The following is a 14031-nucleotide window of genomic DNA, read 5'->3' as shown; positions in this document are numbered from 1 at the left end:
TCCCCAATAATTACAGATATCTCAGCATATCACGGAGTAGATCTAATCACCTTTATCGGGCATCACCGTCCAAGATGTAACCAGAAGGTTTTACTATTATTAACTGATCCGGTATGTGATATGCTACAAGTAACACATAGTTAGTATGATGCAGACCATTTTAGACAAGCAGGTCGTCCAACGCATCTGACGCGTCACATCCATTTTAAGCTTGTCCCCTGAGAGCCACGAAGCAGTATGCTAAAAGAGCGCTAGTATTCAAGGGTATACTTGTATAACAACTACAATACAGAAGCCGTACGATCCAAAATACAATTAGAACACATAATGGCCAATTCACTTTCACCGAGAAAACCTACAAGGGACCACAGAAAGCCTCCGCTCTCTAGATATCCGCCCCTCAAGCTAATACGTAGTTCTCCTTGTGCAGGCTTATGTTCGGCCGACAAAGCTTAGGCAGACTCATTTTCGTTAGGGTTGTTCGGGCGTTTGAGGACCTCAAGGTTCCCTGAATAGCAACGCGTAACACGGAAGTTAGCGTAGTCCGACAGATTAAGTTCATCTTAGCCGGGAATCTTACGTTGAACAATGTTCAGAGTGGTCTGCTTCTTGCCCTCAGCGTCCTCCCATTCCCGCAGGCTGGCGCTTCCCTCGAGGTAAACAAGGGTTCTGGCGAATAAGAAAAATCAACGTTAGCACCACACATTACCACTTTTCCTGTACATGCATTGCAATCAAGAACATATAACAGCACTCAAGTATAAATATATATGCACGTCATGGAAAATAGGGGCGGTACTTACCCCTTCTGCAGACCCAGCACGAAATCGCGCTGACCACCCTGGTCGAAGCTTGCGACCTTGAACCAGCTTGTCTGTCGGTTGTCGCGGGCCCCGGTCGAGGTAGCAACGGTGTATCTGATGACATCCTGACCGGATGAGGTGGCCTGCAGCTCCGGAGCGGCTGCCAGACGGCCGGTGATGATCATACGAGCTACCGAACGCGATGAGGAGGAGCTGAAGGAACGCGCGGAGAGAGCTCCGCCAGTGGCGGTGCGCATCACTGGGCGCAGGGATGAGGCGAAGGCAGACATGGTATGGCTGGTGTTCGGGATCTTTGCCTTTGAGCAAGTACTAGGGATAATGGTCGGTGAGAATCAAGATTTTAAAAAAAAGGGAAGTCAAATGTCACAGCTCGTCCAAGAGGTTCAACTGTCATTACTAACGTTCCTTTGCCAGCGCGATTTGGAATGAGATGTGGGCCTCACGTGATGACTATGGGCGATCATTGGGTGAACCCTTTTAGCTCCATCCATCCATCAACCATAGGAGGTTTACTTATCTAAAGTACTTCCTGTTCTACTTCGTACTATGTTCATGGATACCTTCTCGTTCTTGTTCATGGGATGTTCCCACCAGAGTTATCTTCTACCTGAAAGAAGAACCAGACGGAAGTGATACCATGACACTCTGTAATACAGAGATTGGTGGCCGGAAGACACCTCCGCCTCCCATTCGCTTCTGGGACGCCTGCTGACAGTTGCCATTTTCGCCATGACTCTCAGGACATGCATGCATGTATCAATCATAATAAACTTTTCGCTACAGAGAAATATACTACTGATCGTATCGCTAACTGTGCGGTCAAGGATTTATTGGTGTTCATGCAATTATGACGTGTGAGATATCAATTTCGGGCATTGGCCGTGACAGTAAGCTCGCCTTTTTTAACTCAAATCTTGGAATGGTAGTCTCCAGGTCATTTTTACTCTTGCCGTGATGTGTTCACCGCATCGCGACCGTGCATTCCATTATTGAAAAGATGCTTTGGGGGTGGCGACTAACAAGTTCTGAGATAAATTTCCGACTTGATGGAGTGGGTTGACAGAAACGAGTACATGCTGGAGGGCCCACCATCCCGGAGGAGGAACCGGTGTTCGGTTCACTATGCGACCACATATCCTGGGTCTTACTCCTGACTAGGTATGCATCTTCCTAAAGTAAGTTGTGTATAACCAGATCTCTGTCCCGAAGATGAGCATGGTTCCTGGAGACGAAATCTAGTTCGGAAATTAGTGTGGCGTCCGTCCTCCACTGAGCGAGCGGTGCCTTGTGATCAAGGCCATTGTGTTTTGATTGTGGAGGATGATAGGCCGAAGAGACGATCGCGGGAGAAATTAGACCTGTCGCCTCATGCAGCCGATCACACGCCCTAAACTCATTCCGAGGGTTGCTAGTGCTGCTAGCGCAATGACGGCCCCAAAACTTGGAGGGTTTAAACAACTTAGTCAACGCTTAACGAACTAGTAAGCACGACTAGCGAGACCTTCACTAGAGCACGCTGCTCTCGTACTCAGTCCTATATCCTTTTTGTTGGATCATGGTTATCATCTCAGCGTGATGGCGCCACGTCAGACTGCGATTCCGTCTGATTGCAAATTGGCTTACCCTGTGCGTGAGGATTTTCAACGCATCCCGACACCATGCGATTGCTAATCTCAAAGAGCACTGATCAAATTCCGGTTAACATTCGGCCTTTCGACACGATAATTCTCCTTACAGACTTAGTTCGGTCTATCGGACGCCATCGTGGATCTCCCTGAAGTCTGTTTAATCTGGTTCCTTGAGTGATGCCCACAGCCTGCGAGCTAATCCCTGATACGACATAGTCGTTCAGCTGTCGTCGCCATCGTGAACGAAGTTGCCGATCCCTACTAGATAACTCAATTTTCCACGCATGTCACTGCTGTCTTTTGCTTTTGCTGAGTGGGCCGTGTTGCGCCGTTCATCCGTTTAGTCCATTTGGTAATATGGCTTGCTTTGACCTCTTCTTGTGCGGGCTAACGACGCTACCTACGGGCTACGGAGTTCCCGCGTACCAGGATCTAAGTATGAGAGCTCCTTTTCGGTTTTCATGCATCCCTACTACATGCATACGATAGAATATACATAGTGGAGACGTACCGACTAAGGGCCCAGTGACCCACGTTCCCTGTTCTCTATTGCGCGTTTCTATTCCTCTTCAATAGTTAAAATTCGCTGCTCGTACTTGACCATCCGATCGATGTACATGAATAATGTGTGACTAGAAACTGCGACGGGACTTTCTGCAGTTTTTGTGACCCTATACTGGTTTCAGGTCAGGTTACTCTTGACTCTGTTGATGTTGCTCTGAGACCCTGAATACCCGAATCTCCCTCCGCAAGATGCGGCTTCTTCCTTTGCTTGCGCTTCTTGCGTATCTTGTGCCGTGTCTATTCGTGTTTGCGGCGCAGGTACCTCATAGTGAGGGCAATCAGTATGGGAGCATCGCCATTATAGAAGCTAGAGCAACAGACCAAGAAACTACAACAACTGCAGATGCAACCACTGGAACGACCGCGAGCGCAACTGGCCATGCGACAGCTACAGCCAATTCCACCTCGGCCTCAAATACAGCCACCTCGGCCACTACGGCTACAGCGACCCTGGCTACACCGGTCCCTGCTGGCAGTGAGTGGAAAGGTCCAATCTATACTTGCTTCTTCTCAATACTGAGGTTATACAGATGAAACAAACCCGATCGCTCCTGGCGCTCTCCCCTTGCAGCCTACGATAACACCTGCATTGGGGGTTGGTGGTTTCCTTCTACTCGTCGCCGGTGCAGCCCTTGCAATAATAGGAATACGGAATTTATGGTAAGACATGATGTCTTGTTAACAAATGGAAGATATAGCTTACCAGGCTCAGGATCCAAGTCTTCCTATCAACCGCTTTCTTAGCAGCTATTGGTGTAACCGTGAGCTTCGCTGCCTGTCTCTAGCTGTGGCTTCATTCTAATCAACCTCGTTCTTGTAGGTTCTCATCGTCTACGTCATGAATCCCCCAGTCCGTGTCGCGGTTCAGGGCGCCTACCTCGTCGCTATTTTCTTCACAGCAGTGACTTTCGGAGCACTAGCGCTTGTATTTAAGGAATTAACAGAGGGGCTTGGCTGTCTTTTAGGCGGGTTCTGCAGCAGCATGTGGCTTCTCTCCCTTAAGCCAGGAGGCCTTCTTACACAGACAAATTCCAAAAGCGGGTTCATCGGCGCTATCTCAGTCGCATTCTATGCTCTGTCATTCAGCCACTACACTCGGCCCTATGGACTAATGGCGTCGACTGGTATTTCTGGGGGTACTGCTGTTGCATTAGGGATTGACTGCTTCAGTCGTGCCGGTTGGAAGGAGTTTTGGCTTTATATTTGGGGTAAGTATTCTCTTTGACTCCTAGTAGTCCCAGGATTGTTCCTCTGACCAACATCTAGCTCTGAACGACGACATCTTCCCTTTGGATACAAGCACCTACCCTGTGACTCGTAATATCAAAGTTGAGCTTGCCGCCACAGTCATTATTGCCGTGCTAGGTGTGATCTCACAACTCAGGTTATGGAAAGTAATTCGGGCAAGAAGGCAGAAAGAGAACGAGGTTCGCGAAAAAGAGCAGAAGGAAAAAGAGGAGGCCGAGCTCGAGATTGGGCGGAGGTTCGAAGAGAAGAATATAGAAGAGCGGTTAGAGTGGGAGGCCAGACATGGCAATCCCGACTCTGGCATTCCAGAGCTTGCAGATAATTCAAAGAACGGATGTACGGCAGACCATGCAGTCGATGTGGAGAAAGGCGGTGCAATTGACACGTCAAGTGTTGCAAGTTCTTCACAGGAGTCCTATCGTTGCTCTGATTGCCTAGAGAGGCGAGCGAATGGTGAATCTGCTTATGCTGCTTCGCAATCAAGTGGGGACACTGGAGACTCTCAGAGTCGACAACTAGAAGATACCACGGTGGGAGTCGACACAGAAGACCAAGACCAATCCTCCCTCGATGGAGAAAAAGTCCCACTCAAAGTGTTTGATGGGGCAGCCGCAGCCAAAATCAAAGACGACAATAGTTCTGATATGACAGCTATCGTTGGGTCCGAAGCCGGAACAATACAATCCAAGCGGCTTTCTGGCAGAGACCTGTTGGACAAGGTATCTGCGGAAAATAGCGTAAGGCTTATATCTCAATCGCAAGAAGCACTGGTCTCCTGCGATGGCTCATCCACGCAAGACTCGGTAGACGGAAACTCTATTTCCGCCTCTGAGAGTCACAGCAATGTGGCGGGAAATCATATGGAAGAAGAAAATAGACCTGCTTCTGATTCGGAAGATGCTTCAATGCTCTCTGCTGTGCAGGAAGCTAATGGTAAAGAGACATCCGGGTTGGAGAAGGATGTTGAAAAAAGCGTCGGGGAGCCCAGCGTCTATTCGCGAGGGATAGACGAGCAAAAGTTCGGTGAACTGGAACAAGAGGGGGACAAGCAGGAGAAGAAAGAGAATAGCCCAACAAAGGAAGAAGCTAGCGAGCGCCTCCCACCATCACCATCATCATCAGCAGCCCATGCGAAGGACATGCCCGAGCCAAAACTTGACAAGCAGTCCACAGAAATACCTCAAGAAACCGAGATAGTAGCCGAGACAACAGGGCCAGCAGATCAAAATGATGACAAGCCACGAGTCGTTGGGTCCAGTGTGAATGGCTCGGCCCCGAAAGATCGAGATTCTAAGCCAGTCGAAGTCAGTCAATCAAAGGAGTCTTCATCCAGAGAAACACCCCCAAAGATCAAGGATCCTGCCCCTGCCAAGCAGAGATCTTCGAAGTCGGGATCCGAAACCAAGACTAAGCTTAAGAAAGAAGCACCCCCTCGACTGGATATAGAAACTGTGGAACGACTTCCACAACGAACATCAAAGGTGGTACAATCCTATAGGACGAACGAGTGGGCTAAGCATTTGGATGATGCGGAAGCTCCCGAGCCTGAACCGATCGAGTCAGTCGAAGAGGATGAACCAGAAACCCCTGATGAAGTTAAAGAAGCCGCTGCGCCTGTCAAAGTAGAAGAACTGCTGCAAACACCTTTGAATGCGCAGCCGCCGCCTGCTGTCGAGAGGCGTGTCTCTATCGCCGAGCCGCCTGTTACAAAGGAAATTAGCCAGATGGCCACCGGCTCTCAGTTGCAGTCCAGCGCTCGAGTGCATAAGAGAGCATGTTCCGGGCCATCTGTCTTCCCAGAAACTAAAATTGCCCATGCTGCACACCCAGGAACTCAAGGCCAACCGGTTCAAGGAGTTACAGATGCCGCCAATGCCTACGACGCGGTGTCTCCTACAGTCGACTCAGGGGAACAGCCGCGTGAAGAGACCGAGGTAGCCAGACCTCAGTGGAAAGGGCCGCCCCCTCTCATCGCAGTGCGCGAGGGCATGATGCGAAACAGATTGTCATCTTTCTCGCTTAGAGCCGACCCCTGGCCATCGAGATTCGTCCAGGGATCCGACGTTTCGCCCCGACAATCAACTTTCCCCATCCCCGAAGAAGCAGACGACATGCCTCTCTCCCGGCGTCGAACAATGCTACATCAGCAGATGGCTGTGCAGTCTAATGTAAGTCAAACCTCCGTGAGAAGGAGTACACCAACCCCACTCAACACACCAAGTTCATTGGCGGCATGGCGGGAATCTGTACGAGAAAATGTATACGACAGGCGAAGACCGGCAGCCCAGAAGCCTCCGATGACCAGCCAAGGGACGGGTGAACGGAATCCAGCATCTTCCAAGAAGCTGCGGGGAAGAGCCTCGTCAGTCAAGTTTGAGAATGCGATGGCGGAAGGTATGCAGCGAGGAGACATGACAGACTTGCATCGAGAAGCCTTGCGACGGATGCAAGCCATGGCCAATCGAAATGTGGTTGGCAAATGACTGGTCTGGGCATCGGTTGGGCTTGCAGCGGTGAGGGTTTCACGTCGTTTTTGATGAATTCATCATGCCTGTACGCGTTTCGGAGTTCCGCGGGACGGTTTTCAAAACGAATCTTAATGAGTGTTATATAGATGGGTCCATGAGCGACTAAAACCACAGTACTAACTACCGTACAATGGATTAATACTTAGTAATCTTGAGAACTAGACCGTTTGCGCCAGTATATATAGTACATTTATCTCAGTGTAGTTGCATCTATTCAACTTCAGGAGAGAGGGTCTCTCACTAAGCGGTACTATCGAAAGTTGGTGCCCTAACTTATGGGCTAGTTTCAACCTTCAGCTGCACAACGACGGGCTAAACGGCGACTAATGAAGGAGCGGCCAAGGAGACGATTTAGGTTCCACCATTATAATTAGCAGCAAACAACGCCAGGGGTCTCGATCTTGGGGGTTGTCCAAGCTTCCCGGCTGGACAAAGAGAGCAACGTTGTAATTGCTTCAGGTTGATTGATGTAGGGTACGGGAATGCTGCCCTACAGGAGCTTTTAGATGTATCCATCCTGGAAATGACTGCATAAGAGGCGTCTTAATCATGGGCGGAGTGTTACACATAATGTCCAATCTATGCGATATGACATATGATGCAGGTCGTTTAACTGTCTTAAATTTCTTTTTTCTTTTTTCTTTTTTTTTTTTCTTTCCTTCTTCCTTTTGTTCAGTGGGGGCTTTTGTTTTTCTGTTTACTCGTAGTTGGTGTTCTGAATTCCCGCTGCCTGGTCTCCTCCCGTGATAGAAGTGCCCTAAGGGAAAGGATTCGAGAGTGACGCAAAGGCTTGAAAGCCTTACTTTCCGGTTGGGCTATTGATCCATTTATTGTTTCGTCAGGGGGGGTGATGTTTCCGGGATGATGAGAAGGGTTATTTATTTAGTTAGATTAGAAGATGGAGATCCCATCGCATCTGCCGTTCGGTTTACTTCTCGTCCATTGACTTGATTTTGCTTTGTCCTTGTTCATGTTGTCCTCGACTTGTTTTTGGATCCAAATTGGAAATCCATACGGAGTACTTAAACGACGAGGTATAGATCCGCCCGGGAGATCCGACGAGAAGAACTAGTTATTGAAGTGCGATCTGACGAATTGGACCGATGATTTGAATTTCAAAATTCCCTTGCCAATTCCCCCATCATATCTGCCATTCTTCATCATTTTACATCCTGAAGGCGAGACGAAATACTTTTGCAACCCTCAGCGACTAATGTCGCGCATTGACCGAAGCGTGACCCTTGCCTTGCCCCTTTCTGCCTCTCACGCGCCAATCAGCGAGCCGCCTCCGTCGCTCATCCAGTCGGTGTTGCTTTTCTTCTCTCAGCAATCTTCACCACGACGGCCCTTCCTGTCACCGTGTCTCCTCCTCCTTCTCGTCTCTCATATATTCTCGACTCGTCGCCCGTGTCGGAAACGGCGTCTTTTGCGGCCCCACGGGATCCTCCTCTTATATCCGCGCCCAAGGCTGAAAAGTCTTCCCTGCCCCCGCGCCGTTCGTGGGAGTCCCACCAGCGTGCATCGTCATCGGCCTATCACTCCAAGCCAACGAGCTCCTCCCGATCCATACCGCGACACAAGGGTTTCTGGACTCCCTCCGCCATCTTACGGCCGCCCTCGGTTCGACTCGCGAACCCGGTCAACTACGTCCCGCGAATTACCCCGGTCACGGTCCCCCATCCCTTCCAGGGCTCGGAAGAGAATCTCTGTCTTGAGGCGCACCGAGACGCATACCCTCTCCTATCGATTCCCGAGCGACGTCGCAGCCGACTCACCCCATCCCCGAATAGTCTAGTGGTGGAGCGCAGCCAGGGGGAGACCGAAAGTGGGCGCTCCAGCATCGCAGTGCCTCGAGCGCAACGGCGCAGTGGTACCTTCAACGAAGATTGGCCGTTACAGGAAATGCCAGAATCGGCAGGAAATCATGGGAGTCCGGAGGCACAAAGCATTCGTCCGCCCGACCGGGCACACCTGACCCTAGACCCCGTGGTCGACCGAACCAACCCCCTCGACGACCGTCCCCGCCATATACAATCCCAGGCTTCCCTGCGGTCGCAAGCACAGATCGCTTCGATACCGTCGCATACGGGGCAACACCCCGGTGGCGAAACCGACGTGGCGGAGGAGTTGGCCTGGGGACCAGCCCATCCGTGTTACCCTCATATCAACCCGCATGTATCAGTGAGATCTCAGGAGTACCATACGACACGCATCATTCGGATTCGTCGAGATTGGATGGTTAGGGGAGACCTGGCCCCGACCTTTTCCAACTTGTATCCGGAGATCCTCGATCCATTACTGCCTGAGCAGGAGTTCCGCAAGATTATTGCTACGGTCAATGACAAGCTCATAAAAGCATTCGATCCATTCAGCCTTCGGAACTGGATAGATGGAGCGCTGGCGCTGTTGACTGGCTGGATCTGGGAGGATATAGGGGCCACGGGAGTCAAAAGCCAGCTCAAGCAGATAGAAGACTGGGTGGATAATTGGAACCGTGAGGTCGGCGCAAAGGACGGGGTATATATCTGGAGTCTTCGACGGACGGCTTACATGTCGTTGGACATACAGATTCCTGATCCTAAAGTTGGCATCATTCCCAGTGAGCATGGACCATCACTGCCCGGGACTCGACCGAGCAGTGGTGTCGTCTACGGCTGAACGGTGGATGCTTTAGGACTTGATGCTTCGAATTCCCTTTTCTTCTTTTTTCTTCTTCTTTTGCTGTATTCCTTTATCTTTATGCTTTTTTTAATTTTGCTTTCTCAACTGCAACCTGCAGCTGCACGATTCTAGCGACTTGGGATGTTCTTCTTAATTACCCTTACTTCTTTTCGATTTGACGATATCCACGTCCTTGATTTCAGATCGTTGATACCATGTCTCCTCCAAAGCCTTCTGGCCTTCGCCCGTTATGGGATGGGATTTCCTGTTTATATTCTGTATACTGTCTGTGTCTATAGTTCGGTCTGTTCGGTGTATGTCATATATGCCGGTTGTGCATAACAAGAGGGCTTTGATGGCCAGATACAAGTTAGATAAAACAATAGTGACTATGAAGAAAAATAAACACAATCATTGAGTGAATAGCGCATCTCACGTACGGTACACGAAAAAGATGTGGTCGGATTCTTAGGATTCGCTGTGGTAGATTTAAAACAGGGACCGCAGCTAAATGGATTCCCCACGTTCCCTCAGTCCAGAAGCTTACTTTCACTCGACGCCGATCTCCAAGCCCAACTTTCCACCCCCGAACTTTTCGCGACCTCCCTCACACTTCCCCTTTACCCTCCGACCCTCCCTCCTCCCCTCACACTCCTTCACAATGCTCTCCGGTATCCTAATTTTTAATCAAAAAGGCGAAAACCTAATCTTCCGTGCCTTCCGCAATGACTGCCGCCCCCGGTTGGCCGACATCTTCCGCATCCAGGTCATCTCGAACCCGCAAGTACGCTCGCCCATTCTCACGCTAGGATCTACGACGTTCAGCCATGTGAAGCACGAGAATATCTATCTGGTAGCGGTGACGAAGAGCAACGCCAATGCGGCGCTCGTGTTTGAGTTTCTGTATCGATTGGTGATGCTAGGGAAGAGCTATTTTGGGAAGTTCGATGAGGAGGCAGTCAAGAATAATTTTGTTTTGGTTTATGAGTTGCTGGATGGTAAGTAATCACACTGTTATCTTCTGAGCTATGATATAGCTGGGCATGCGGGTGGTGGGGTGGATGTGACATCGAAGCCAGGACTCGAGGAAAAGGGGAACAGCCAGACCGTTGGTGAGTACAGAGAGCTAACCGGGTATGATCCAGAGATCCTCGATTTCGGATACCCCCAAAACACGGAAACGGACACCCTGAAGATGTACATCACGACGGAGGGAGTCAAGTCCGCCATCGTCAACAACCCCACCGACTCAAGCCGCATCACCATGCAAGCCACCGGCGCGCTCTCCTGGCGCCGCTCCGATATCAAATACCGGAAGAACGAGGCCTTCGTAGACGTGATCGAAGATGTCAACCTCCTCATGTCCGCGACAGGCACCGTGCTCCGCGCCGACGTCAACGGCCAGATCGTCATGCGCGCCTACCTCTCCGGCACGCCGGAGTGCAAGTTCGGACTCAACGACCGCTTACTACTCGACACCGATGCGGCCGGTGGCCCAGAGTCCCGTAGCCGGGGCATAACAACAAAGGGGACTCGCGCCGCGGCGGGCTCTGTCACACTGGAGGACTGTCAATTCCACCAGTGCGTGAAACTGGGCCGTTTCGACGCAGACCGGATCATCTCGTTTGTTCCGCCGGACGGCGAGTTCGAGCTCATGCGATACCGCGCGACGGAGAACGTAAACCTCCCGTTCAAGGTGCACCCTATCGTCAGGGAGGTGGGTACGACGAAGGTCGAATATAGCGTCGCCATCAAGGCGAACTATAGCTCAAAGCTCTTCGCAACGAACGTCGTCATTCGCATCCCAACCCCGCTCAACACAGCCAAAACCACCGAGCGCACCAGTCAAGGCCGCGCCAAGTACGAGCCCGAACACAACAACATTGTCTGGAAGATCGCCCGTTTCTCCGGTGGAAGCGAATATGTGCTCACGGCCGAGGCAACGCTCACCAGCATGACACATCAGAAAGCTTGGAGCCGGCCGCCACTCAGTCTCTCGTTCAGTCTTCTCATGTTCACAAGTAGCGGACTGCTGGTCCGGTATCTCAAGGTGTTCGAGAAGAGCAACTATAGCAGTGTGAAATGGGTACGGTATATGACACGAGCAGGAAGTTACGAAATTCGGTACGTTCTTTCCCATTCCCAAACTTACTACCATTGACGATGGGGATACTAACAATACCATAGATTCTAGCTTGTCACTGCAGGCCAGGCAGCCAGATTCACCATTCATCTATACCATTAGCAATGGCATTATCGACATCACTGTCAGGATCAGTATCTATTAACTAACCATAAGCTGGGTGTATGGCGTTGTGGTCCTTGTTTCTTTTCCTGGATATGTACTGTATGAGCGAGACTATAATTGTATAGTTTTTCTGTGAAGCCTTTTTCTATTATAAATATCAGCCCATTTCCTACCGCTTTCCACCAGTTGGTTCATAGAATAAACCGGAGAAAAGTCAGGTATGCCTAAACTAACCCTAAGGAAGTCAATCATGTTACATCCACTCAGGTCACCACATCCCAAAAAGGAAAACAAAAACCATAAATAAATAAACACTCATACCAAAACCTAGTGTATCAAGTGCCTAGAGCCTAATTGCTATCGAGCCCTATATTCAATTTAATCTTGTATCTAACAGCCTCTACAAGCTTAAGAAGACCAGGAAGATAATTCCCATATGGAAGTAGAAGAAGAAGATAATCTTGATTTTAATGCAACCCATTCTTATCCCGAGACACGAGACCATCGTCCATATAGTAAAAAATAAAAGCAACTAATAATGCACATCACCGTATTGAAGAGAAGGAAAAGTTTGAAAATAAATCATACAAGAAATCGAAGGGAGGAAACACACTCTGGTGTACAGTCGAGAACCCCCAAGTCACTGGCACGTAGATAATACATAGAACTCATAAGGTGAACAGGGCGGAAGGAATACAGTAAAGGGGGAATGAAGAGGACGATCTCAGTCCAGACGTGACGGGGATAAATAAAAAAGACAAAGGTGAAGAAGAGAGAGGGTAGTAATACATCGGTGTGGAGTTGAAAGAAACGCGAACCGTGAGCCCGTAGAATACATGATACCAGATATCCGTCAAAGATGTTCATAGAAAGGTGAAGGAAGGATGTGAAGGAATGATAGGGTGAGAGGTCGTGGAAGGAAAAAAAAGAAAAGAAAAGAAAAAGAGAGGGCATCTATAGCCAACGAGGACGAACCACTCGTCGCCCTCGTAATCCGACATTTCCGTCTCCCACAAGAGCCTGCCATCGACGTCCGACGCTGGCATCGTCTTTGCCCATGCGGCGCGCGTAGTCCTCCAGATCTCGCTGGGAAAGCTGGAAATTCTGAAGAACTAACTCGACAAGTCGCTGGTCGTCGTCCGCATTCCAGGTCTCATTTGGCGGAGTTTCCTGTGTTTCTTCGATAGATGGCAACACTGCGTTGGGATTAAATAGCTGAGCGCTTTGCTCGGGACTGAGTTCCAGTTGGCGACAATGCGCAGGCGACGGAGGCGATTGTGAGATTGGTGGAGAGTGAAGGGCATAAAAGTCTGATTGAGAGAGACCCAAAGGAAGCTCATAGGGGGCGTGACGAGTGCGCTTGGGGGTCGAGAATCGCATGCCACGAGTAGTGATTTCTGTGTCGCTGGTGTCATCTTTTCCCTCGCAGCGATCGCGCTTGCGTTTGTTGGCGCTTTGTAAAGGCTTGGGTGATAGTTTGGGGTCCCTTTGCTTCCGCGACCGGGCGGAAGGCGTGGATCTGATGTGAAGGGGACTTTGGAGGCGCTCTGGCTTTGCGCATCGTGGTGAAGGGGCGGGTGATGCGTTTAGAAGCGATTGGAGGGCGCGACAGGTGCCCAAGAGGCCATTGCTCGATGGGAACTCATCGTCGGATGGTGGGGGGGTTGTGAATTGGCGGCTGGGATCCAGGCATGGCGGAGTCGCGGGGCGGCGCATGTCGCAGGGGAGAGCAGATGGGAGCAACATGATTGCGCAGAAGTGCGGTAATTTCGTGGAGAGGATATTGAGAAACGAAAGAATGTGCGATAGTAGAGAGTAGGGTGGTTGGTCAAGATCGCTGATTGTTGTGTGCGCCGGTTGCGCGGGCAGCGCTGGATTTGCGCCGGAGGAGGTCACGATAAGACCAGGGAGAGACTGGGGTGTGAAATCCAGACCGATAAGAATTTTGATATCAGCGCTTCAATATCGACTGGTTCCGAGCGATGCGACGAGGTGAACAACTGGGGTTGATAGATAGATGATGAGGGAGTGGGTAGATGGATCAACGTTGGGAAATGAGTGAGAGTGGCGCGGGAGCGATAACTTTAGAAACGGGAAAAGGAGAGGAATGTTCCGCAAACGACAAAGTGCTTTGTCGACTCCGTTCCACTGGTTAAGCCACTCCAGAAAAATGGCCTGCAAAAATGCCAAAAGAATGACGAAAGAAACCACTTCCGAGTGCAAGTTTCCAAATTCCAAATGATGAAAAGTTGAAGTGAAGCAAACGAACGTCCTTCTCAACCAGGCAGGATGGTCTTAGCAAAGAATGGCTGATGATTCAGGTCTAATCA

The 14031-nt window shown here is 50.2% G+C and overlaps 4 protein-coding genes across 4 annotated transcripts; 2 read left to right on the top strand and 2 right to left on the bottom strand.

The window, feature by feature from the left end:
* Positions 1–233: 233 nt before the first annotated feature.
* ANOM_003432 (single-stranded DNA-binding protein) lies at positions 234–1149 on the bottom strand. Its single transcript, XM_015548689.1, has 3 exons — positions 804–1149; positions 581–669; positions 234–508 (listed from the first exon to the last, which is right to left on the bottom strand). Exons 1-3 carry the CDS (start codon positions 1091–1093, stop codon positions 453–455), a joined length of 435 nt encoding a protein of 144 aa, XP_015410007.1. The 5' UTR covers positions 1094–1149; the 3' UTR covers positions 234–452.
* Positions 1150–3205: 2056 nt separating this feature from the next.
* On the top strand, positions 3206–9450 carry ANOM_003431 (uncharacterized protein; the record flags this gene model as incomplete). Its single annotated transcript, XM_015548688.1, has 6 exons — positions 3206–3491; positions 3547–3676; positions 3729–3777; positions 3837–4224; positions 4283–6432; positions 8071–9450. 6 exons carry the CDS (start codon positions 3206–3208, stop codon positions 9448–9450), a joined length of 4383 nt encoding a protein of 1460 aa, XP_015410008.1.
* Positions 9451–9964: 514 nt separating this feature from the next.
* On the top strand, positions 9965–11795 carry ANOM_003430 (AP-2 complex subunit mu; the record flags this gene model as incomplete). The annotated part of the gene is made up of 3 exons (XM_015548687.1): positions 9965–10451; positions 10599–11577; positions 11641–11795. The coding sequence occupies 3 exons, from the start codon at positions 9965–9967 to the stop codon at positions 11645–11647; spliced, it is 1473 nt and encodes a 490-aa protein (XP_015410009.1). The 3' UTR covers positions 11648–11795.
* Positions 11796–12655: 860 nt separating this feature from the next.
* ANOM_003429 (uncharacterized protein) lies at positions 12656–13447 on the bottom strand (the record flags this gene model as incomplete). Its single annotated transcript, XM_015548686.1, has 1 exon — positions 12656–13447. One exon carries the CDS (start codon positions 13445–13447, stop codon positions 12656–12658), a length of 792 nt encoding a protein of 263 aa, XP_015410004.1.
* Positions 13448–14031: the final 584 nt, after the last annotated feature.

The sequence above is a fragment of the Aspergillus nomiae genome (genome assembly GCF_001204775.2).
Source record: "Aspergillus nomiae NRRL 13137 chromosome Unknown contig00038, whole genome shotgun sequence".
In the NCBI taxonomy this organism is placed as follows: Eukaryota; Fungi; Ascomycota; class Eurotiomycetes; order Eurotiales; family Aspergillaceae; genus Aspergillus; species Aspergillus nomiae.
This window is presented reverse-complemented; position numbering and strand designations above follow the sequence as displayed.

What these genes read in the sequence shown, in the direction of transcription:
- ANOM_003432 (XM_015548689.1), bottom strand. Translation starts at nt 1,093, where the DNA reads ATGTCTGCCTTCGCCTCATCCCTGCGCCCAGTGATGCGCACCGCCACT. An exon ending in GTGCTGGGTCTGCAGAAGGG is followed by an intron (nt 670 to 803) that starts GTAAGTACCGCC and finishes CTTATTCGCCAG; the next exon opens with AACCCTTGTTTACCTCGAGG. An exon ending in CACTCTGAACATTGTTCAAC is followed by an intron (nt 509 to 580) that starts GTAAGATTCCCG and finishes GTTGCTATTCAG; the next exon opens with GGAACCTTGAGGTCCTCAAA.